The sequence below is a fragment of the Leptinotarsa decemlineata genome, unplaced genomic scaffold, assembly GCF_025532065.1.
Source record: "Leptinotarsa decemlineata unplaced genomic scaffold, Ldec_3_MD MMD2_tig00000008_RagTag_RagTag, whole genome shotgun sequence".
NCBI classification, from domain to species: Eukaryota; Metazoa; Arthropoda; class Insecta; order Coleoptera; family Chrysomelidae; genus Leptinotarsa; species Leptinotarsa decemlineata.
In genome coordinates, this window is record NW_027412537.1 from 12,508,395 (window position 1) to 12,525,260 (window position 16,866).

Here is a 16,866-nt window from a genome sequence, read left to right on the forward strand (position 1 = left end):
TCAGCTTTTAATAATATCAAGTAGGTATATTGATATCTGAACATCAGTATGGATTTTAGGAAAACGTATCCACCGATATTGGCTCTGACGTCTAAAGTATCCTCCGCACTGAATGAGAATAAACCATGCCTGTGTGTTTTCATCGACCTGTCGAAAGCATTCGACACAGTCGATCATGAACTGCTTCTAGAAACACCTGAAAATATGGGAATACGGGGAAATGCCTATGAGTTACCTTTCTAATAGAACACATATAGTAAAAATTGATGATGTTTTAAGCAAGCCACAAAACATTAGGATAGGTGTTCCACAAGGTACAATTTTGGGACCAATTCTGTTAATATCTATGTCAATGGAATTTTTTCGCTGGACAGTAAAGGTGAAATCTTAGGCTTGGCAAATGACACAGCCATTTCTTATGGAGCCAATAACTGGTCAGAACTATGGTAGAGAAAGATATTCAATCAATACAAAACTGGCTACAATACAGGCTATTGACAATTAACCTGGAAAAAACCCATTATTTGCCATTTACTTGCAACAGTTAGATAAGACCATCATTCTCGTACTTGGATGTGGGCCAACATACAATCAAACCTGAAACTAAAATTAAATACTTAGGTGTCGTTATAGACTCACACCTCAGATGGAATTCTCATATAGATTATTTATGCAATAAGCTGCGCTTCATCCTTTATAAATTCAAATTTCTCAAAAATATTTTATAAACAACTCAACTCAAAACTCCCTATCATGCCCTGGTTGAAAGTCACTTACGTTATGGAATTGCCTGTTGGGGAGGAGCCCATATTCGTCCGCTGGAAGTGTTGCAAAGTAGATTCTTGAAAATGGTTTCATTTAAACTTGCGCGCTTCTCTACCCAAGCTTTACTCTCGGAGGCTCATATTTTCGATATTCGGCAGCTCTTCTATTACAGCACTAAAACTACATATCATAAAAACAGATGCTTCCGATTACCAACTCATGTCATTTAGCGCCGAAATTATTCAATACAGCTCCGGAGTTAATGCGTAACATAAAAGTGATTCACTTATTCAAAAATTCCTTGAAACGCTTCATTCTTGTTCAAACAAGGCAAAAAATTGCTCATTTCATTGAAAATAAGGATATTTATAACTTTTGTGATTTGACTGTGAAATGTCCAATATTTATTCCTTTATTAAATTGAAAGAATTTTATTATAATGTCATATTTTAGTGTTATGACCAAAGATTTTTAAATTTTTTACTTTCAATTTGATTTGTTACTCAAAACAAGTGTTTCACTTATTGAGTGTGAACGGTATTTGTTTGCAATTCTGTGTTATCATTATATCTAATATTTTGTTATGCAAACATTATTATTATTATTATTAAAACCAACACATTATATTTATATCTTTACAATGCCAGCTAATTCATGCGACTTCACTGTTCGATCATTCGAAATGGTTTTGTGGATTTAAAAAAAATATTTTCCGGTGTTCCTGCCTCATTTAGACGTCCACTGGATTCTGCATTATTGGTGTCTCTACGACCACGTTTGAAGTCAGCAAACCAACCTTTAATTGTTGTTTCTGATACAGCGGAGTCCTTTAACACTTTTCTAGCCATTGCTTCGCTTTAACGGTGTTTTCCCAACAACAAGCAGTGTAGACATAAAACACGAAATTGTTTTTGACCCATTGTTTTGAAAATAACAAAAGTAGTGTCACTCTTAGCACAATAACGAATAAGCTTATGAGTGGAATATCATGAAATTTCAACAGCTTCTTTTTGAAGGTTAGTACTAAGTGAAAAAGCGGTAAATGCAATAAGACAGCGCCACCTATATGTGTTAGGTCCGAAACTTCTCAGCCCATGTAGTACTGAGGCTGCTAGTTGATCCTCAATTATCTGGTAATTTCCTGAAAGAAAAAAACCACTAAGTAATTCCTGTTCACGGAGATGTTTATTTAATTAGTTCTCGATTATATCAACTTTTATATTAAACATTATTTGTAGTAATTAGCAAGAGAATGAATTGCGTTATAAGTATTACATAAAAAAATTGTATTATAATAACCTGTTGCGTTCCATTTTAACTTGGCTGATACTTTTCCAACAATGACAGTAATCACTGGTAGTTGTCGATGTAACGACACATCTAGAGCTCTGCCGTCCTTATCAATCAATCATTCAAATTTCTATCGGCTTATCATCATCTGATGTCCACATATTCGTGTATTCGTTTTTAGGAAGTTATAGTGCTCGTACGTTAGTTGGAAAAATAGTTTCTAGCCATTTCAACTAAGGGAACAGGTTGTTTGTGCTTTCATATTTCAGGTTTCGAATATTATTATTATTATATTTTTTGTCGGCTTGGAGGACAGCAAAATGACATTGTATTTAGGGTACGTAGATAGATAATTTAGTTTTGATGTGAATTTATAGTTGGTTAGAGAGCATCTCTCATTATCTAATGAGCCTGATTGTCATACTAACCTTGTCATAGTCCTTGTTACATGTTTCACTTGTGATTATATTCTATTCTTCATTCATTTTAGTTCTTAATTTTTTTTTTGTTCATGGTACTTTGTTAAGTTGCTCAATAAGTCAATAATAGGTACCCGAAAAAAAAGCTCATTTCGCAATGAAAAATTAACTTAAGAAAATGGCTTAGATGACGCTTATATGGCTTATCACCCTGTTTATTAGATGAAGTATGATGTTCACTGCTCGTTCAGAGAGAAAAAAATAAATGAAAATACGGGTTTGAAGTTATCCACATCCACAAAGTACACAGAGAAAAAAATATCGAATTATTATTTTTTCATTTACCGACTCTTTACACCTACCATTTTTTAATATGATACGCTTATTGACTGATTCAGTGAAAAAAAAAGAACCGTCCTAGTTTCTTAAACTGTCTGACGGGGTACAAATAGGGTGGAAATATATGAAAAATCGAATTTGTAAACCTACAATATTGAGACATGTTATTCCTGAGGATCTATTCGATAGAAAAAACTTCACGTTAAATGGAACACCCCGTATATTAATACATTTTTGGAATCGCTCTGGTATTTTAATGCTTTTTTGTTAATAATGTCCTATACCTATCTCTATCTGTTCTCGAGATAAAAAATAAATTGTGCTAGATATGGTCCAAAACCTAGCCTTAATTGAAATTAAGTACATCAGTACTCTCAATTCATGAAAGGTTGATAATTTGATGATAGTTTGGACAAACTCGAAATATTCACATAACACCAAGAAATCGACTCCATATCATACAGGGCGTGCTAAAATTACTATTATTTCCATTGTGCATAAAAGTAGTCAAAAGTTCATTTTTTCAAATGAAACCCCCTGTATATTACTCGGTAAATTGAAAGATGGTGAAAAATGCTTCTGGATGATATATCATGTCCCTATACCTAAATCGTCAAGTTTTCTCAATAAAGTCGCTTCTTTTAGAAACATTATTTTTTTTTGAATTTGGATTTAGGTGGCAGTGGAATTATCAAGCTTATAGCAGTTCGGTTACTTTTATAAGTAATTTAGAAAGAGTTATCGACGGTGTTTCGAATCATCTTCCAAAATGAATGCAAATATCGATTATTCAAACGAAATTCTTATGAAATTATTTATTATACACATGAACAAAGTGATCAAATCATTGTCAGAACGTGTAAAAAATTCAACCAAATGTATCTTGAATTAACACCAATGAACGAGAGGAAGTTTGTAAGGTTACAAAATAATTTCCTCAACTATGGCCCAAAGTTTCCAACTGTACCAAAAATCAGTCATTTCTAGGTAAAAAGTAAGATTTTGTGGGCTAAAACATGTGAAAGTACAGACAATAACAGAATAGGATGATTCAAAATAACAAAATTGTAAACAAAATATCACATTTTCACGATAGATGCTGAAAATGTTGTCAATTACATTCTAAACACTTTGAAATGTTTTTTGTACGCGACTTGTGGTTGCTTTTTCAATTTCCTGGGGATCCAGATCTTCAATACTCCGCACTATTCGCCGTCGCAATTCTTTGGTAGGCACTGGAGTACTGTATACCCTTTCTTTTAAAACACCCCATAAAAAAGTCAAGTGGCGTGAGATCGGGTGATCTCGGTGGCCAATCCCACGGCCCTAAACGCCTAAACCAACGATCGTCGAAGAGTTCGTCAAGTTTCCTGGAAACTTCCTGGGTGGAATGAGCTGGCGCTCCGTCCAGTTGAAACCACGAATTCCTATATTCCTCTAAAGGCAAATTTTCAAGAAAATCGGTTACAGTCGTCCTTAATATTTGGAGATATCTCTCTGCATTCAGTGTGTCTTCATAAATAAAAAAGCTAATTTTATTGTTCTTCAGGATACAGAAAACATTCAGGTCAAATTTTTCTTGAAAACCCGTTTCTTTTGTAACATGAGGATTATGATAAACCCAAAAATGTTTATTCCTTCTATTGAAAATAACGTCCCTCGTAAATTTTGATTCGTCGCTCCAAATTATTTTTGACAAAAATTCCCGATCTTCCTGTGTATGAATCAAAAGGGATTAACAAAAATGTATTCTACGTTCGAAGTCTTCTGCTTTTAGAGCTTGAACTTTGGTAAATTTATACGGATGCATTCCGTGATTTTTCAAAATTCGTTGTACTGCATGTGATACACCTAAATTTTTTTCTGCACTGCGAATGGAAGCTTCTGGATATGCATAAAAATATGCCAAAACGTTAACAGTATTGTCCTCATTTGAAGTAACAGGTTTTGGTAATGTTGAAGGCGCTTTTAACATGGAGCCATAGTTAAGGAAATTATTTTGTAATCTTACAAACTTCCTCTCGTTCATTGGTGTTAATTCAGGATACATTTGGTTGAATTTTCTACAAGTTCTGGCAATGATTTGATCACACTGTCCGTGTATAATAAATAATTTCATAAGAACTTCGTTTGAATAATCGATATTTGCATTCATTTTGGAAGATGATTCGAAACACCGTCGATAACTCTTTGTAAATTACTTATAAAAGTAACCGAACTATTATAAGCTTGATAATTCCACTGCTACCTAAATCCAAATCCAAAAAAAAATGTTTCTATAAGAAGCGACTTTATTGAGAAAACTTGACGATATAACATCTTGAAGCATTTTTCACCATTTTTCAATTTACCGAGTAATATACAGGGGGTTTCATTTTAAAAAATGAGCTTTTGACTACTTTTACGCACAATGGAAATAATAGTGATTTTAGCACGCCCTGTATTATATGGACTCGATTTCTTGGTGTTATTTGAATATTTCGAGTTTGTCCAAACTATCATCAAAATATCAACTTTTCATGAATTGAGAGTACTGATGTACTTAATTTCAATTAAGGCTATGTTTTGGACCATATTTAGCACAATTTATTTTTTCTCTCGAAAACAGATAGAGATAGGTATAGGACATTATTAACAAAAAATTATTGAAATACCAGAGCGATTCCAAAAATGTATTAATATACGGAGTGTCCCATTTAAGAAAATAAAGTTGCTAGGACTTTTTGATGGAAGTGGCATCGCCGCAATGCTAAAAATATTTCAGATCGATAGAACAGGTAAGGAAATGTGAGAGGTGAAATTTTCTGAAAAATCATGCTTTGCGTTTTTCAGAAACGTCTAACCTACCATCGACCGAGAGTCACGCTGTATATAATTGTGGCAACATTTATCACTTCATTACATTAAACAACTAATATGGTATAAAAGTTTCCAGTCACTTCGTTTCCCCTCCATTTCCACCTTCTCAGAACTGAAAAACTTTGACACAGTGTTTTTTTTTGTTAATACGATCATCAGGAGTATCTCAATCTTGTAGGTGTACAAATTCAATTTTCAAATGATTTTTTTGAATTTCGAAGTTTCAAGTTTCCATCCTATTTTCACCCCCTCAGACTGCCTAAAAACCTATGATGTACAGTTTTTTCTGTCGAATAGATCATCACGAATAACATGTCTCAATATTGTAAGTTGGTGTACAAAATCAATTTTTCATGTTACAATTTTTTTAAATATTTCCAACCTATTTTCACCCCCTAATAAACTGGGACGGTTCTTTTTTTTCACTAAATCAGTCAATAAACGTATCATATTGAAAAAGGGAAAAATAATAATTCGATATTTTTTCTCAGTGTACTTTGTGGATGTGGATAATTCCACACCCGTATGAAAATGCAAAAATTTTTATGAAAGAAAAAAAATTTTCGCGTAGGCAAGTTGAATTAAATCGGATTTAACTGGATCAAAGGAAACAATAATCCTATGAATCATTTACTTTATCAATTTTAATAGACTACCGTAACTGCAGAAACAAGAAATTAGTATAATTTTCAAATTGCTGATATGTTAAAATTAATTCATATTTTTTAAACTAACATTCAGAAAATGAAAAAGTCGGAGCTAGCACTAATGCACCTATATGGTAGATGTACTGGCTGTACGCCAAGATAATTGATCCCATGTTAACATATAAGTGTAGGGTATTTCTTTGAGCGTTTCCCATCTTCAAATTTAAATAAAACAAAGTGTCTGTGAGCTATCATTGAAATTTTTCATTCGTTTGAAATACCTGTTAATGCCATTATGTGTGAAATATAGCATCGTTCAAATGTCCGCCACGGCTTCTCTGGGCGAAGCGCATTTAAAACGTCCAATTGTCCATGACTGGCGCCTAAATCAGGCTGAATTTGACCGATGGCATGGGTTGGTTATGTTGGCTTTGAGTACCGCTGTTACAAAATATATTATCATCAATACGGATTTTTCGACGATCTTCTCGAGTTGGTACAGACCATGTACAGCGTTCATTCACATGTAGCCCAAGGAACTTCATAGAAGGTGCTTGTTAGATCTGCCGTTAGATCTTAACAACAAGCTGTGGTTGAGTGGTTGTCTTCTCCATGCTCAAAACTAATTCATTTTAAGATAACCATTCCTCAGATATTTTGATGCCTTCATTGGCTTTCAAGACTGTTTGCTCCACATTGCTCCCGGTAGAGGTGTCGTGTGCATACAACTTTTATTAGAAATGCCATTCACGTATATCAGATATAACAGAGGACCTAAAACAGAACCCTGGGGAACCCCTACATCATTTATTGTTTTCAACGAAGTGTGATTGTTTGCTTGAACATACTGTATCCTGTTTGTCGGATAACTTTTTAGACAATCATGTACCACTCCTCTGAAACCGTACAGTTCTAGTTTTGTTAAAAAAAATTCATGGTTGACAAGAACTAATGCCTTGCTTAGATCCAAAAAGGTGCAAATCATTTTGTTACTTTTGTCTAACTCCTCCGAAAGTCTATTTACAAGCGTCAACCATTGCATTTGAGGGTGATTTGCATTTTTGGAACCCACATTGATTCGAGTTCATTAAATGAAACCTATCCATAAATCCTGTTATTTCATTGGCAACATATTTTTCAAAAACCTCAGCAAAGGGACTCAATAGCGCAATTGGTCCGAAATTTTGATCTGTGACTCTTCCCGATTTGTGAATCGGAGTAATTTTTGCCATTTTGAGGCATGATGGAAAAGTATCTTCAAGAGAACAATTTAATAGATAGGTACGTTAATGGTTGCGTCAACAGATTTGCACACTTTTTTATTAGATTTGTTGTTATATAATAATATTTAATTGTAGTTCCTTATTACATATAAATACAATAATTAAACAATCTTTAAAATTAATAAAATAACTACAAATGATCATCTCCCTTTGAGGACATTCAGTTCCTGGGTTGATTGAATTTTGTACGGGTGCAGGTCCAAGTCACGAAGCAAAATTAGCCAAGTTGTGATCAGCGAAAGGCCTAATTCTTGTGAGCGACGCGAAATCGTCTGCCTCGGATTCTCCTGCACACTCTCACAGACAGCGGTAATGTTTTCTGCAGATCTTGCGTTTTGTCGACGTACGGATGTTGGTCGATTGTTTAGTTAAGTAGTGGACACAAAAATGGGCGAAGCGGTACGTTGCCCGAACAGAACACCCGTTTTGATAAAACAATTTTTATTTGCACATGTTGTTGAATGCTATATCCGTCAATGGTGATTTGACAAAACAGACTAAATAAATGACAACCAATTTGACAGATTTAGCGTCAACAAGATGACCGTTATCAATGGTCAAAGCTCGGAAATCCCTGTTGGAAGACCCTATATTTGGTATTGTTGTCAAACCGCTATTTATAAACCGGGATAACCATTGATAATGGCTGTTCCATACCAAAACACGACTCTGTACACTGCTGAAATAAGTAAATACGTAACATATTTTTTGTTTCCACGTCAGTTTTCTGGCAAGGGGTAACCGAAGGAAATTTCCTAGCTACAAGGAATCGGGCCAAATGGAGATTTCGGATTATGTAAAAGAACATAAGTCAAACACGCTTACGGACAACATGACTCCGAAGTACACTTTGATACAAACTGCCCAGTTGGAGTAAGAAATCTTGAATAGTGGATGATGGATAGTTCTGCCGTAAATATTCTTGGCAGAAACATCTGGTGTGAACATACCCGAACAGGAAGTTATTGAATATGAAAACTCATGTTATGGTTTTGTAAAATGTTCAGTGAAAATCTCAAAAAAAAGTGTTGAATCCAATACAGGAACTGGTTGGTTTTATACGTCTCTGGCAACGAAATTGTTGATGGATGTGCCACGGATCATCAACTTCACTTATGCTTTTACTTAACTTGATATGTACAACAGACTATCCATTTACCAGTGGATTACAGCAGGCAAGCCATTTATGGGCAACCAATACTTGACTTGTGATATACTGTTTGGAACCTTTGGTGTAGTAATGAATATTACTGGAGTTTTTTCCCAACACCAAATCGTTATTTTTACACCTCGACACGTGTTTCGATCACCAAGTGATCATCTTCAAGAGGAAGATAAAACAGTTTTATCTTCCTCTTGAAGATGATCACTTGGTGATCGAAACACGTGCCGAGGTGTAAAAATAACGATTTGGTGTTGGGAAAAAACTCCAGTAATATTCTTTAACCAATACTTGAGTTACTGCGGAAGGGCACTGATCGTGGAACAAGCTTTGGGAGGCTAACGAGGATCGCGAATAGTGTCGAATTATCATCCTGGCACAGCGCGAACAGTTCGAAGAATGATCGCGAGTCTTCATATGTTGTATTCATTACGGACCATATTATGAGAAATCGAGAGAATTAGTTCAGTCGGTTACGAAAGTTTAGCAAGAAAAAGTAAATAAGTAAAAGAATTGTTGAGCGTTATTGAAGTATAATTGGACTTCAAATTGATGAATTGTAACACAAAATATCCCACACGAAAGTAACATTTTTTTTATTGATCGTCATCGTTATTGGGAAACTTCAATGTACCATTTAATATCCCATCCTCTTCATATTGTCGTCGCTGAATTCCTTTCAGTTCTGTGTCTTGTTGTACTTGTTTATTAACTTCGGAATCAGATAAAAGTACTTCGTAACATCCACTCACGAAATATGTCAGTTGAATGGACTTTAATAGTTCTACTTGAGATAAAATATATATCAGATTGATAGATGCGAGATCCTTGAAAAATACATGTATTGAAATATAGGAACTATTAGTGATACTTTTAAGGATGTCTAATTTCAAAATAAAGATCGATAATTTTTTGTGGAAACTATATTGAATAAACATAGTTGAAAATGATTAGTTATACAGTGCATTCGAGTTGAGACGAACCATCCTGAATAATTTCAAATCGAGACTGTGAAAAATTGTGAAAATTTAGTTTTCCGGAGAATACATTTCTACCATCTCATCCCAACAACCAACTTCATGTCAACCCTGTAACATTTTTGAAATTTCAACTATAAGCTATGTCAGAAAAAAATAAATACATTTCAAGTTTGTATTCAATTTCTATCAATCTATCAATCTATCTATCTATCAAGCACTGATCACCATTAACTAGCGTGCAATTATATGTAGTAGTTGGCTGCTACTCGTAAACTTTTAATTTCAATCATCCCCATAGAAAAAAGTCCAGTGGAGTCAAATAGGGGGATCTGGATGGCCATTCTGTAGAGCATCTCCTTTCAACTCATCGACCCGGAAAGCTATTATCGAGAAACTATCGCACTGGTTGTTAATGTGCGTCATAACTTGATCATTCAGCAACATTCCTGAAATGTGGTTACTCAAAATTCCTGTCCAACCATTTAGTTTTCGATATCGGGTGTGAATTTGGCGTGCCATATTGGGATTTGGATCACTTCAGTATCGAATATGTTGACGATTCTTGTTCATTCAGATAAAATGAACATTCAGCCGGGAAAGATGTGGAATACAACAAACGGGAAGAATAAAAAACTCTAATAATGAAACTATGCTGAATACTTCAGAATAATTTTGATATGAACATTAAAAACATTAACTCTAAAGGTAATGAAATTTAATACTATATTGTGTAATTAAACAACTTATTTCTGTTATTTACATTCATATAGTTCAATTTCACAAACTACACTTAAACGATTTGATCTCCACTAACTTTATTGAAAATAATCATAACATGTTTCGCTAAAACATTAGCTTTTTCAAATGATTAATCATTTGAAAAAGCTAATGTTTTAGCGAAACATGTTATGATTATTTTCAATAAAGTTAGTGGAGATCAAATCGTTTAAGTGTAGTTTGTGAAATTACTATGGATCTTCATCAAGTAACGGCCGAATCAATCAGAAAAACATATAGTTCAAATCAATAACTAGTGCTCAGTTTGAATATTTCAAATAGAGAAATTTTGTCAGATTCAATTTCTAGTTTGGAATTGAATGTAAAAATAACTTTAAAGATTGGATACAGGTTGGATACAGAGTTGAAAGACTTATGGATTTTTTATGTGGAGAGGGACGAATCATCAAGGTTCATTTTAACAATGTCCTCCTGAAAATCAAAATAGATATTAGCCTCTTAAGCTACCACCCTTGGTACTTATTAACTTTATTATCACTCTCTTCTTAGTAATAGTTATAATGAGTGTCATTATTTTGACGTTATTTTTTGTTATTTTCAGGGATATGGATGGCGTTGGCATCACGTTGGCGATAGGAGCCTTGAGAGCCTTAGCCTTCGTATACGACGTCCTCACATTTCCCGTATATGTCATCCTCCAGAGGCCGTGGCGATTGCGCCAACTTTCCAGGAGCATTAAGGTCAGTTTTAACCAATATGATGAGCATGACATCATTTTTTCAAATCCCGAGACATGCATGTTTTTTTTCTTCGCTTACCAGATAATGAGAACCAACCAATATCCACCATTTATTTTTCTTCAGAGTGTGTCTTCCACTCTAAAGCACTATTTTCAAAATACTACTATGCCAATGAAGTAACGCGAATTGGTCAATGAACCGCAAAATAAGAAATAAGATGGGCCCTAATACAGACCCTTGTGGCATTACTGTATTAATCACCTTAGATCAGAAATGATTTATTTCATTTCCTTGGCATTTTTTTATATAAAAGTGTAAGTAAGACTTCCATCTGAGGGCTGACCTGATTTCGTAGTTGGGCAACTTTGATAATAAAAACTGATGGTGAACGCAGTGACTCTTAACTGTTTCGTTGAGAAAAATGATATTGAGTATATATTTTGTGGTATTTTAAAATTTTAAAAGATGTTTAGGATCACCTTCATTGAATTGCTGTTCATTACGGACAGTTTTTGCTTTTACTGTTCAAGTTTAAAAAAACTGAAACGATGAACATACGTACTGTATCTTAATTATAATCTACTGATGGTTACAACTAATTTAAATGGTTAATTATGATTGTGTTTTGGGGTATCATTAAAATGAGATATGTTTGTGTTATGGGAACTGAGCTGTAACATTATTGAGCTTTTTGCATTATAACTTATTCAAAAAAACAAACTTTAATGTGAGGTTTCCACTCACATTATAGACGTAGGCTATGAATCCAATTCGGTTGAGGATGCAATTAAACTTTAATTTAATCTGACTTGAAATTATGCTAAAAAGATAATTTTAAAAGGTCAACTTTTTTGTGGATTCCATCCGGTTTATTATTTTGAAAGAAAATTTTTTTCTTGTTTTCGAAATAAATTATTTCATTAAGGTTGAAGATATTTCTGACCAAATATTTCAGTAAAAGTGTTTTAACTGAAAAAAAAATCATTATTAGTTGTTCTTTTGAGTTTTGTTATTGGAAGTGGAACACTTTTCAAGGAATATGCTCATATCATCCCAATATTATTTTTGAACTGGAATAATAACACTTTTTATGAATACATCGATGAATATTGGGTTTCATAAAAATTAACTTAATTTGTAGTATATAAAAACAAAGATTTGGGTGTTGGCTTAAAATTGACTTTCTCAGGTATTACAATCCTAAGAAGTTGAATGAGTGAGCTAAGAAATGAAGAGGTCATATCTTTTGAAGAGCGATTCCCAGATAATCATTCGTAATGACTACAAAACATCTAAAATATATTTCGCTACTTTTATTATCCAATGAGAAAATGAAACCAAAGCTTTTTCCAATAATCTCGTTACAGCATATTCGCCTTAACTACATTTCTCTAGCGATAAATTCCTCAATATTTTGTATATGATTTCATGAAAAGTGGCATCCTTATAGTAAACAAATACGATTATTTTTTCTGTGGACGTTGGTTTGTTCTCAATCTTCTGATAACCCAAGAACTCATTTAAATAAGCTTCCTATCGCTCATCACATTTTATTGATAATTGAAATCACAATTCTTTGATTGTATTTATTGAATCAAACGCGGTGAAAGGGAAGTATTCGTGTCACTGCAGGTGATAAATTACTTAATGATAAAGATTATTGCAAAGCATTTTTCAATAAGAGTTTTTTCTTGGTTTTCAATTTCAAGGACTCCTCATAATTGTTTATAAATGAATGCGGTGATTGGAGTGTTCTTCTATAAGTGTAGGCTCGTATTATTTTGGAATTTGAAAGTAATTTCATTCAATATTCTTTTATACTCCAATGCTCTGTTTTACGAGTTCAAATTTTCAGTTTGTATAATAGACGAAATCCATGATGAGGTTAAATATGGGTAATGAAAAAGATTTCAGTGGTCAATAACAATTATTGTGAATCTTTCATCAAGCCTTTTTTTTTTGAGAATTCTCTGCCTTTCGAATAACCGGTGTTGCTCCTGATGTGAAACGAAGTCATTCAAAAATGACACTGAATATCGTTGGCAATAAAACTTTTGTGGTGCCAGAAGTGGTTTTGACGAATGCAGGCATTTTTCACTGTGTAGTTATTAATGGCATTACATTTCCTAGATAAAAATGATTGCTGGATGTATAATTTACATTTGATTATATTTATGAATGAATCCAGTTATTAGCTCTTTTATCTGATATAATTTCATTCGGAGCTACAGAGTCGTATTTTTCAGAAGTCTCAAGTTTTTTAATGTAGAGCTCGCTCAAGATGGATTTCAGTGTAAATATACGTTTGCATTATCGTCAAATTTAGTAGGTAAATCTTACAGTAAGCACTTACTTTATGAAGATACCATCTATCCTGGTAGAATCAACAGAAAACTCGAACCTCACTTATCCAAAATAAGTTCTCGACATCTACCGAACAAGTTTCGTCCTGTCTTTCACGGCAAGGCAAATTGTAGAGTTTCGTTCATAGATGGCAATGCTTTGTTCTCGACTTCATTTTTGGCTTCTGGTTTCAGTAGATGATGAAGGGCCTTTTTGATCCCTTAAGAAATTGTTATTTCCACTACAATAACATGTTTTTTCTTGTCTGCTTATTAGGTATATCCGTGTTTTTGTAACCATCCTTATTCATAGTGTCTTTGGCGTTGGTTTCAGGTCTTGGTGGGGGTGTTGTTTTTTATGGTGGTGGGTGTAAATTTTGTGTATTTGCAGGTTATTGAGTTGTGCTTACCAATGTTATTTATAGGCCGTTATTGTGGACGTCGAACCGAAAGAACGTAATGACGTGAAAATTGATACGAGTGGAATTGATAGCGTTAAAGCTAACCGTTTTAGAGATCCACCTTTTGAATTTGACAAGGTATTGACATTGAAAGGACACGGTAGTTGGGCTTTTTTATACATCACGATATGGATGGGGTTCTTACAGAGTCTGGCAAAGAACAGCAAAGTTTTCAGTTTTAGTATTTTGCAAATTGCACACTTTTTAGGTATAAATCGCCCGGAAATCTCTGTTTTCATTACTTTTTTTCACTTGAAGTTTTCTCAATTTTTTTTCCAAAATCCAATAGTTATGTGAACAAATAAACTAACCAAATGCCATCAAAATCCTAACAACTGTATATGTAAATATTGGTGCTCTTGATAAAAACAGAAAACGAATGGCCCATAAAAGAATATATTCAGCAATAACTTGCTGACACCTAACTGGACCAGAATAAATAAATATTTAAATATCAGTTAAACAATATTGAATCAGAAAAATGAAAATTTAATCTCTTGAATTATTCTTCGCGTCGAAATATAGGACATATTCAACTTTTCCAGAAAGCATGAAATGTATTTTGCAAATTACTTTCTTCTTAGCCAGGTAAGAACCTGGATAGAAAATTTGCCAGACCCCGTATAATGATTATGGTAAATGGGTTTCAGGCTAACAGGACCCTTTAGATGTAAACTAAGTAAATTAACAATATCACGTATATATTCATGTACTTGAAATTCACATATATCTGTTTGTATTATTTATTAAGTTTTAACATGAATACACTTCAAAATTTGAAGTGTTAAACTTGTTTTCGCTACCTAATTAAATTGACCTGAAATATTCTATGATATTAGATCAGGGAAACAAGGCGTCCATTTATTTGGTCCATTACTTACGAAATTTTCATGTAAATAATTTCTACACTTTCTGTAATAATTCCGGAATGCTGACAAATTGAATATTAATTCAAGTATTAGTTTGTTTCTGCACTGCCGAACTCTAAAAACTTATTCGGTCTCCAGCTGGGAGGCACGAAGTATGTGCTCTGCTGTTCCATCATTTTCCAAACAGAGGCGACACACACTGCCTTTCAACAGTCCGAGTCTCTGCATATAATTCCTCACATGACAGTGACCTTTAGGAAGGCCTGTTAGACATCGTAGTTCATCCCTACTGTAGTCCAACAACTGTTTGGCATCAAGCTTCGGAGGTTGGATAAGCGCCTTGGAGTGAGCCAATCCTGGAAGATTCTGCCAGAAGTCCATAAATCTTCTTGCCATCCAGGTGTTCAGTGTTCGTTTGGCAAAGCCTAAAGCGATACCACTGGCAGTTTCTGGTCTGATGAAGCTGTTTACAGCACCCCCTTTGCAAGGGAGTCGGCAGCCTAATTGCCTTCCAGGCCACTATGGCCAGGAATCCAGACCAAAGACAATCTGTTAAGTCTTCCTATCGAGGAGAGTCGTTTTTGACAGTGACCTGTAAGAAGGCCTGTTAGACATCGTAGTTCATCCCTACCGTAGTCCAACAACTGTTTGGCATCAAGCTTCGGAGGTTGGATAAGCGCCTTGGAGTGAGCCAATCCTGGAAGATTCTGCCAGAAGTCCATAAATATTCTTGTCATCCAGGTGTTCAGTGTTCGTTTGGCAAAGCCTAAAGCGATGCCACTGACAGTTTCTGGTCTGATGAAGCTGTTTGCAGCACCCCCTTTGCAAGGGAGTCGGCAGCCTAATTGCCTTCCAGGCCACTATGGCCAGGAATCCAGACCAAAGACAATCTGTTAAGTCTTCCTATCGAGGAGAGTCGTTTTTGACAGTGACCTGTAAGAAGGCCTGTTAGACATCGTAGTTCATCCCTACTGTAGTCCAACAACTGTTTGGCATCAAGCTTCGGAGGTTGGATAAGCGCCTTGGAGTGAGCCAATCCTGGAAGATTCTGCCAGAAGTCCATAAATCTTCTTGTCATCCAGGTGTTCAGTGTTCGTTTGGCAAAGCCTAAAGCGATGCCACTGACAGTTTCTGGTCTGATGAAGCTGTTTGCAGCACCCCATTTGCAATGGAGTCAGCAGCCTAATTGCCTTCCAGGCCACTATGGCCAGGAATCCAGACCAAAGACAATCTGTTAAGTCTTCCTATCGAGGAGAGTCGTTTTTGACAGTGACCTGTAAGAAGGTCTGTTAGACATCGTAGTTCATCCCTACTGTAGTCCAACAACTGTTTGGAATCAAGCTTCGAAGGTTGGATAAGCGCCTTGGAGTGAGCCAATCCTGGAAGATTCTGCCAGAAGTCCATAAATCTTCTTGCCATCGATGCCAGCGATGCCAATGACAGTTTCTGGTTTGATGAAGCTGCTTGCAGCATCCCCCTTTGTAAGGGAGTCAGCATCCTAATTGCCTTCCAGGCCAGTATGGCCAGGAATCCAGACCAAAGACAATATATCAAGTCTTCCTATCGAGGGAAGTCGTTTTTGGCAATTTGCTACCAATTTAGACGTTGCTCGGTAGAAGCCGAGAGCTTTCAACGTTGCTTGACTGTCCAAGGATATTTTTATTGACTAGTGTATGAGATTGGATTCTTCCAATCTCTCCGTACACAATTCAATAGCTTAAATGTCCTGTAGGTATATATTAAATTCATTTTGATAAATTCGAATTTGCCTAATAATGGAATGAATAAGTAAAAATTCTGAAAGTTCAACTATTTCATTTTTTTGTTTGAGTTGTTTTAGTGGAATTTGAAGTTATTCTCCAAAAATGAATGTTTTTCAACTCAGTAATTTACGATATATAATTAATATTATGAAAGAGATGTTTTTGCAAAAAATTATATATCATTAAAAATATCCGATTTTTTGCAAAAG

At 34.7% G+C, this 16,866-nt stretch overlaps 1 protein-coding gene across 7 annotated transcripts in view; it reads left to right on the forward strand.

Annotated features, from left to right (window-relative positions):
* The window catches only part of Acsl (Acyl-CoA synthetase long-chain), a 63,778-nt gene that overhangs the window by 32,138 nt on the left and 14,774 nt on the right, over positions 1 to 16,866 (forward strand). For 5 of the 7 annotated variants that reach the window (XM_074171084.1, XM_074171087.1, XM_074171088.1 and 2 more), the window contains 2 exons: positions 11,084 to 11,222; positions 13,990 to 14,103. In XM_074171084.1, the coding sequence (XP_074027185.1) occupies positions 11,084 to 11,222; positions 13,990 to 14,103 (253 nt within the window). Of the gene's footprint in view, positions 1 to 2,222; positions 2,393 to 11,083; positions 11,223 to 13,989; positions 14,104 to 16,866 lie in introns of those variants that run through there. The other 2 variants (XM_074171086.1, XM_074171083.1) reach the window with 2 other exon arrangements.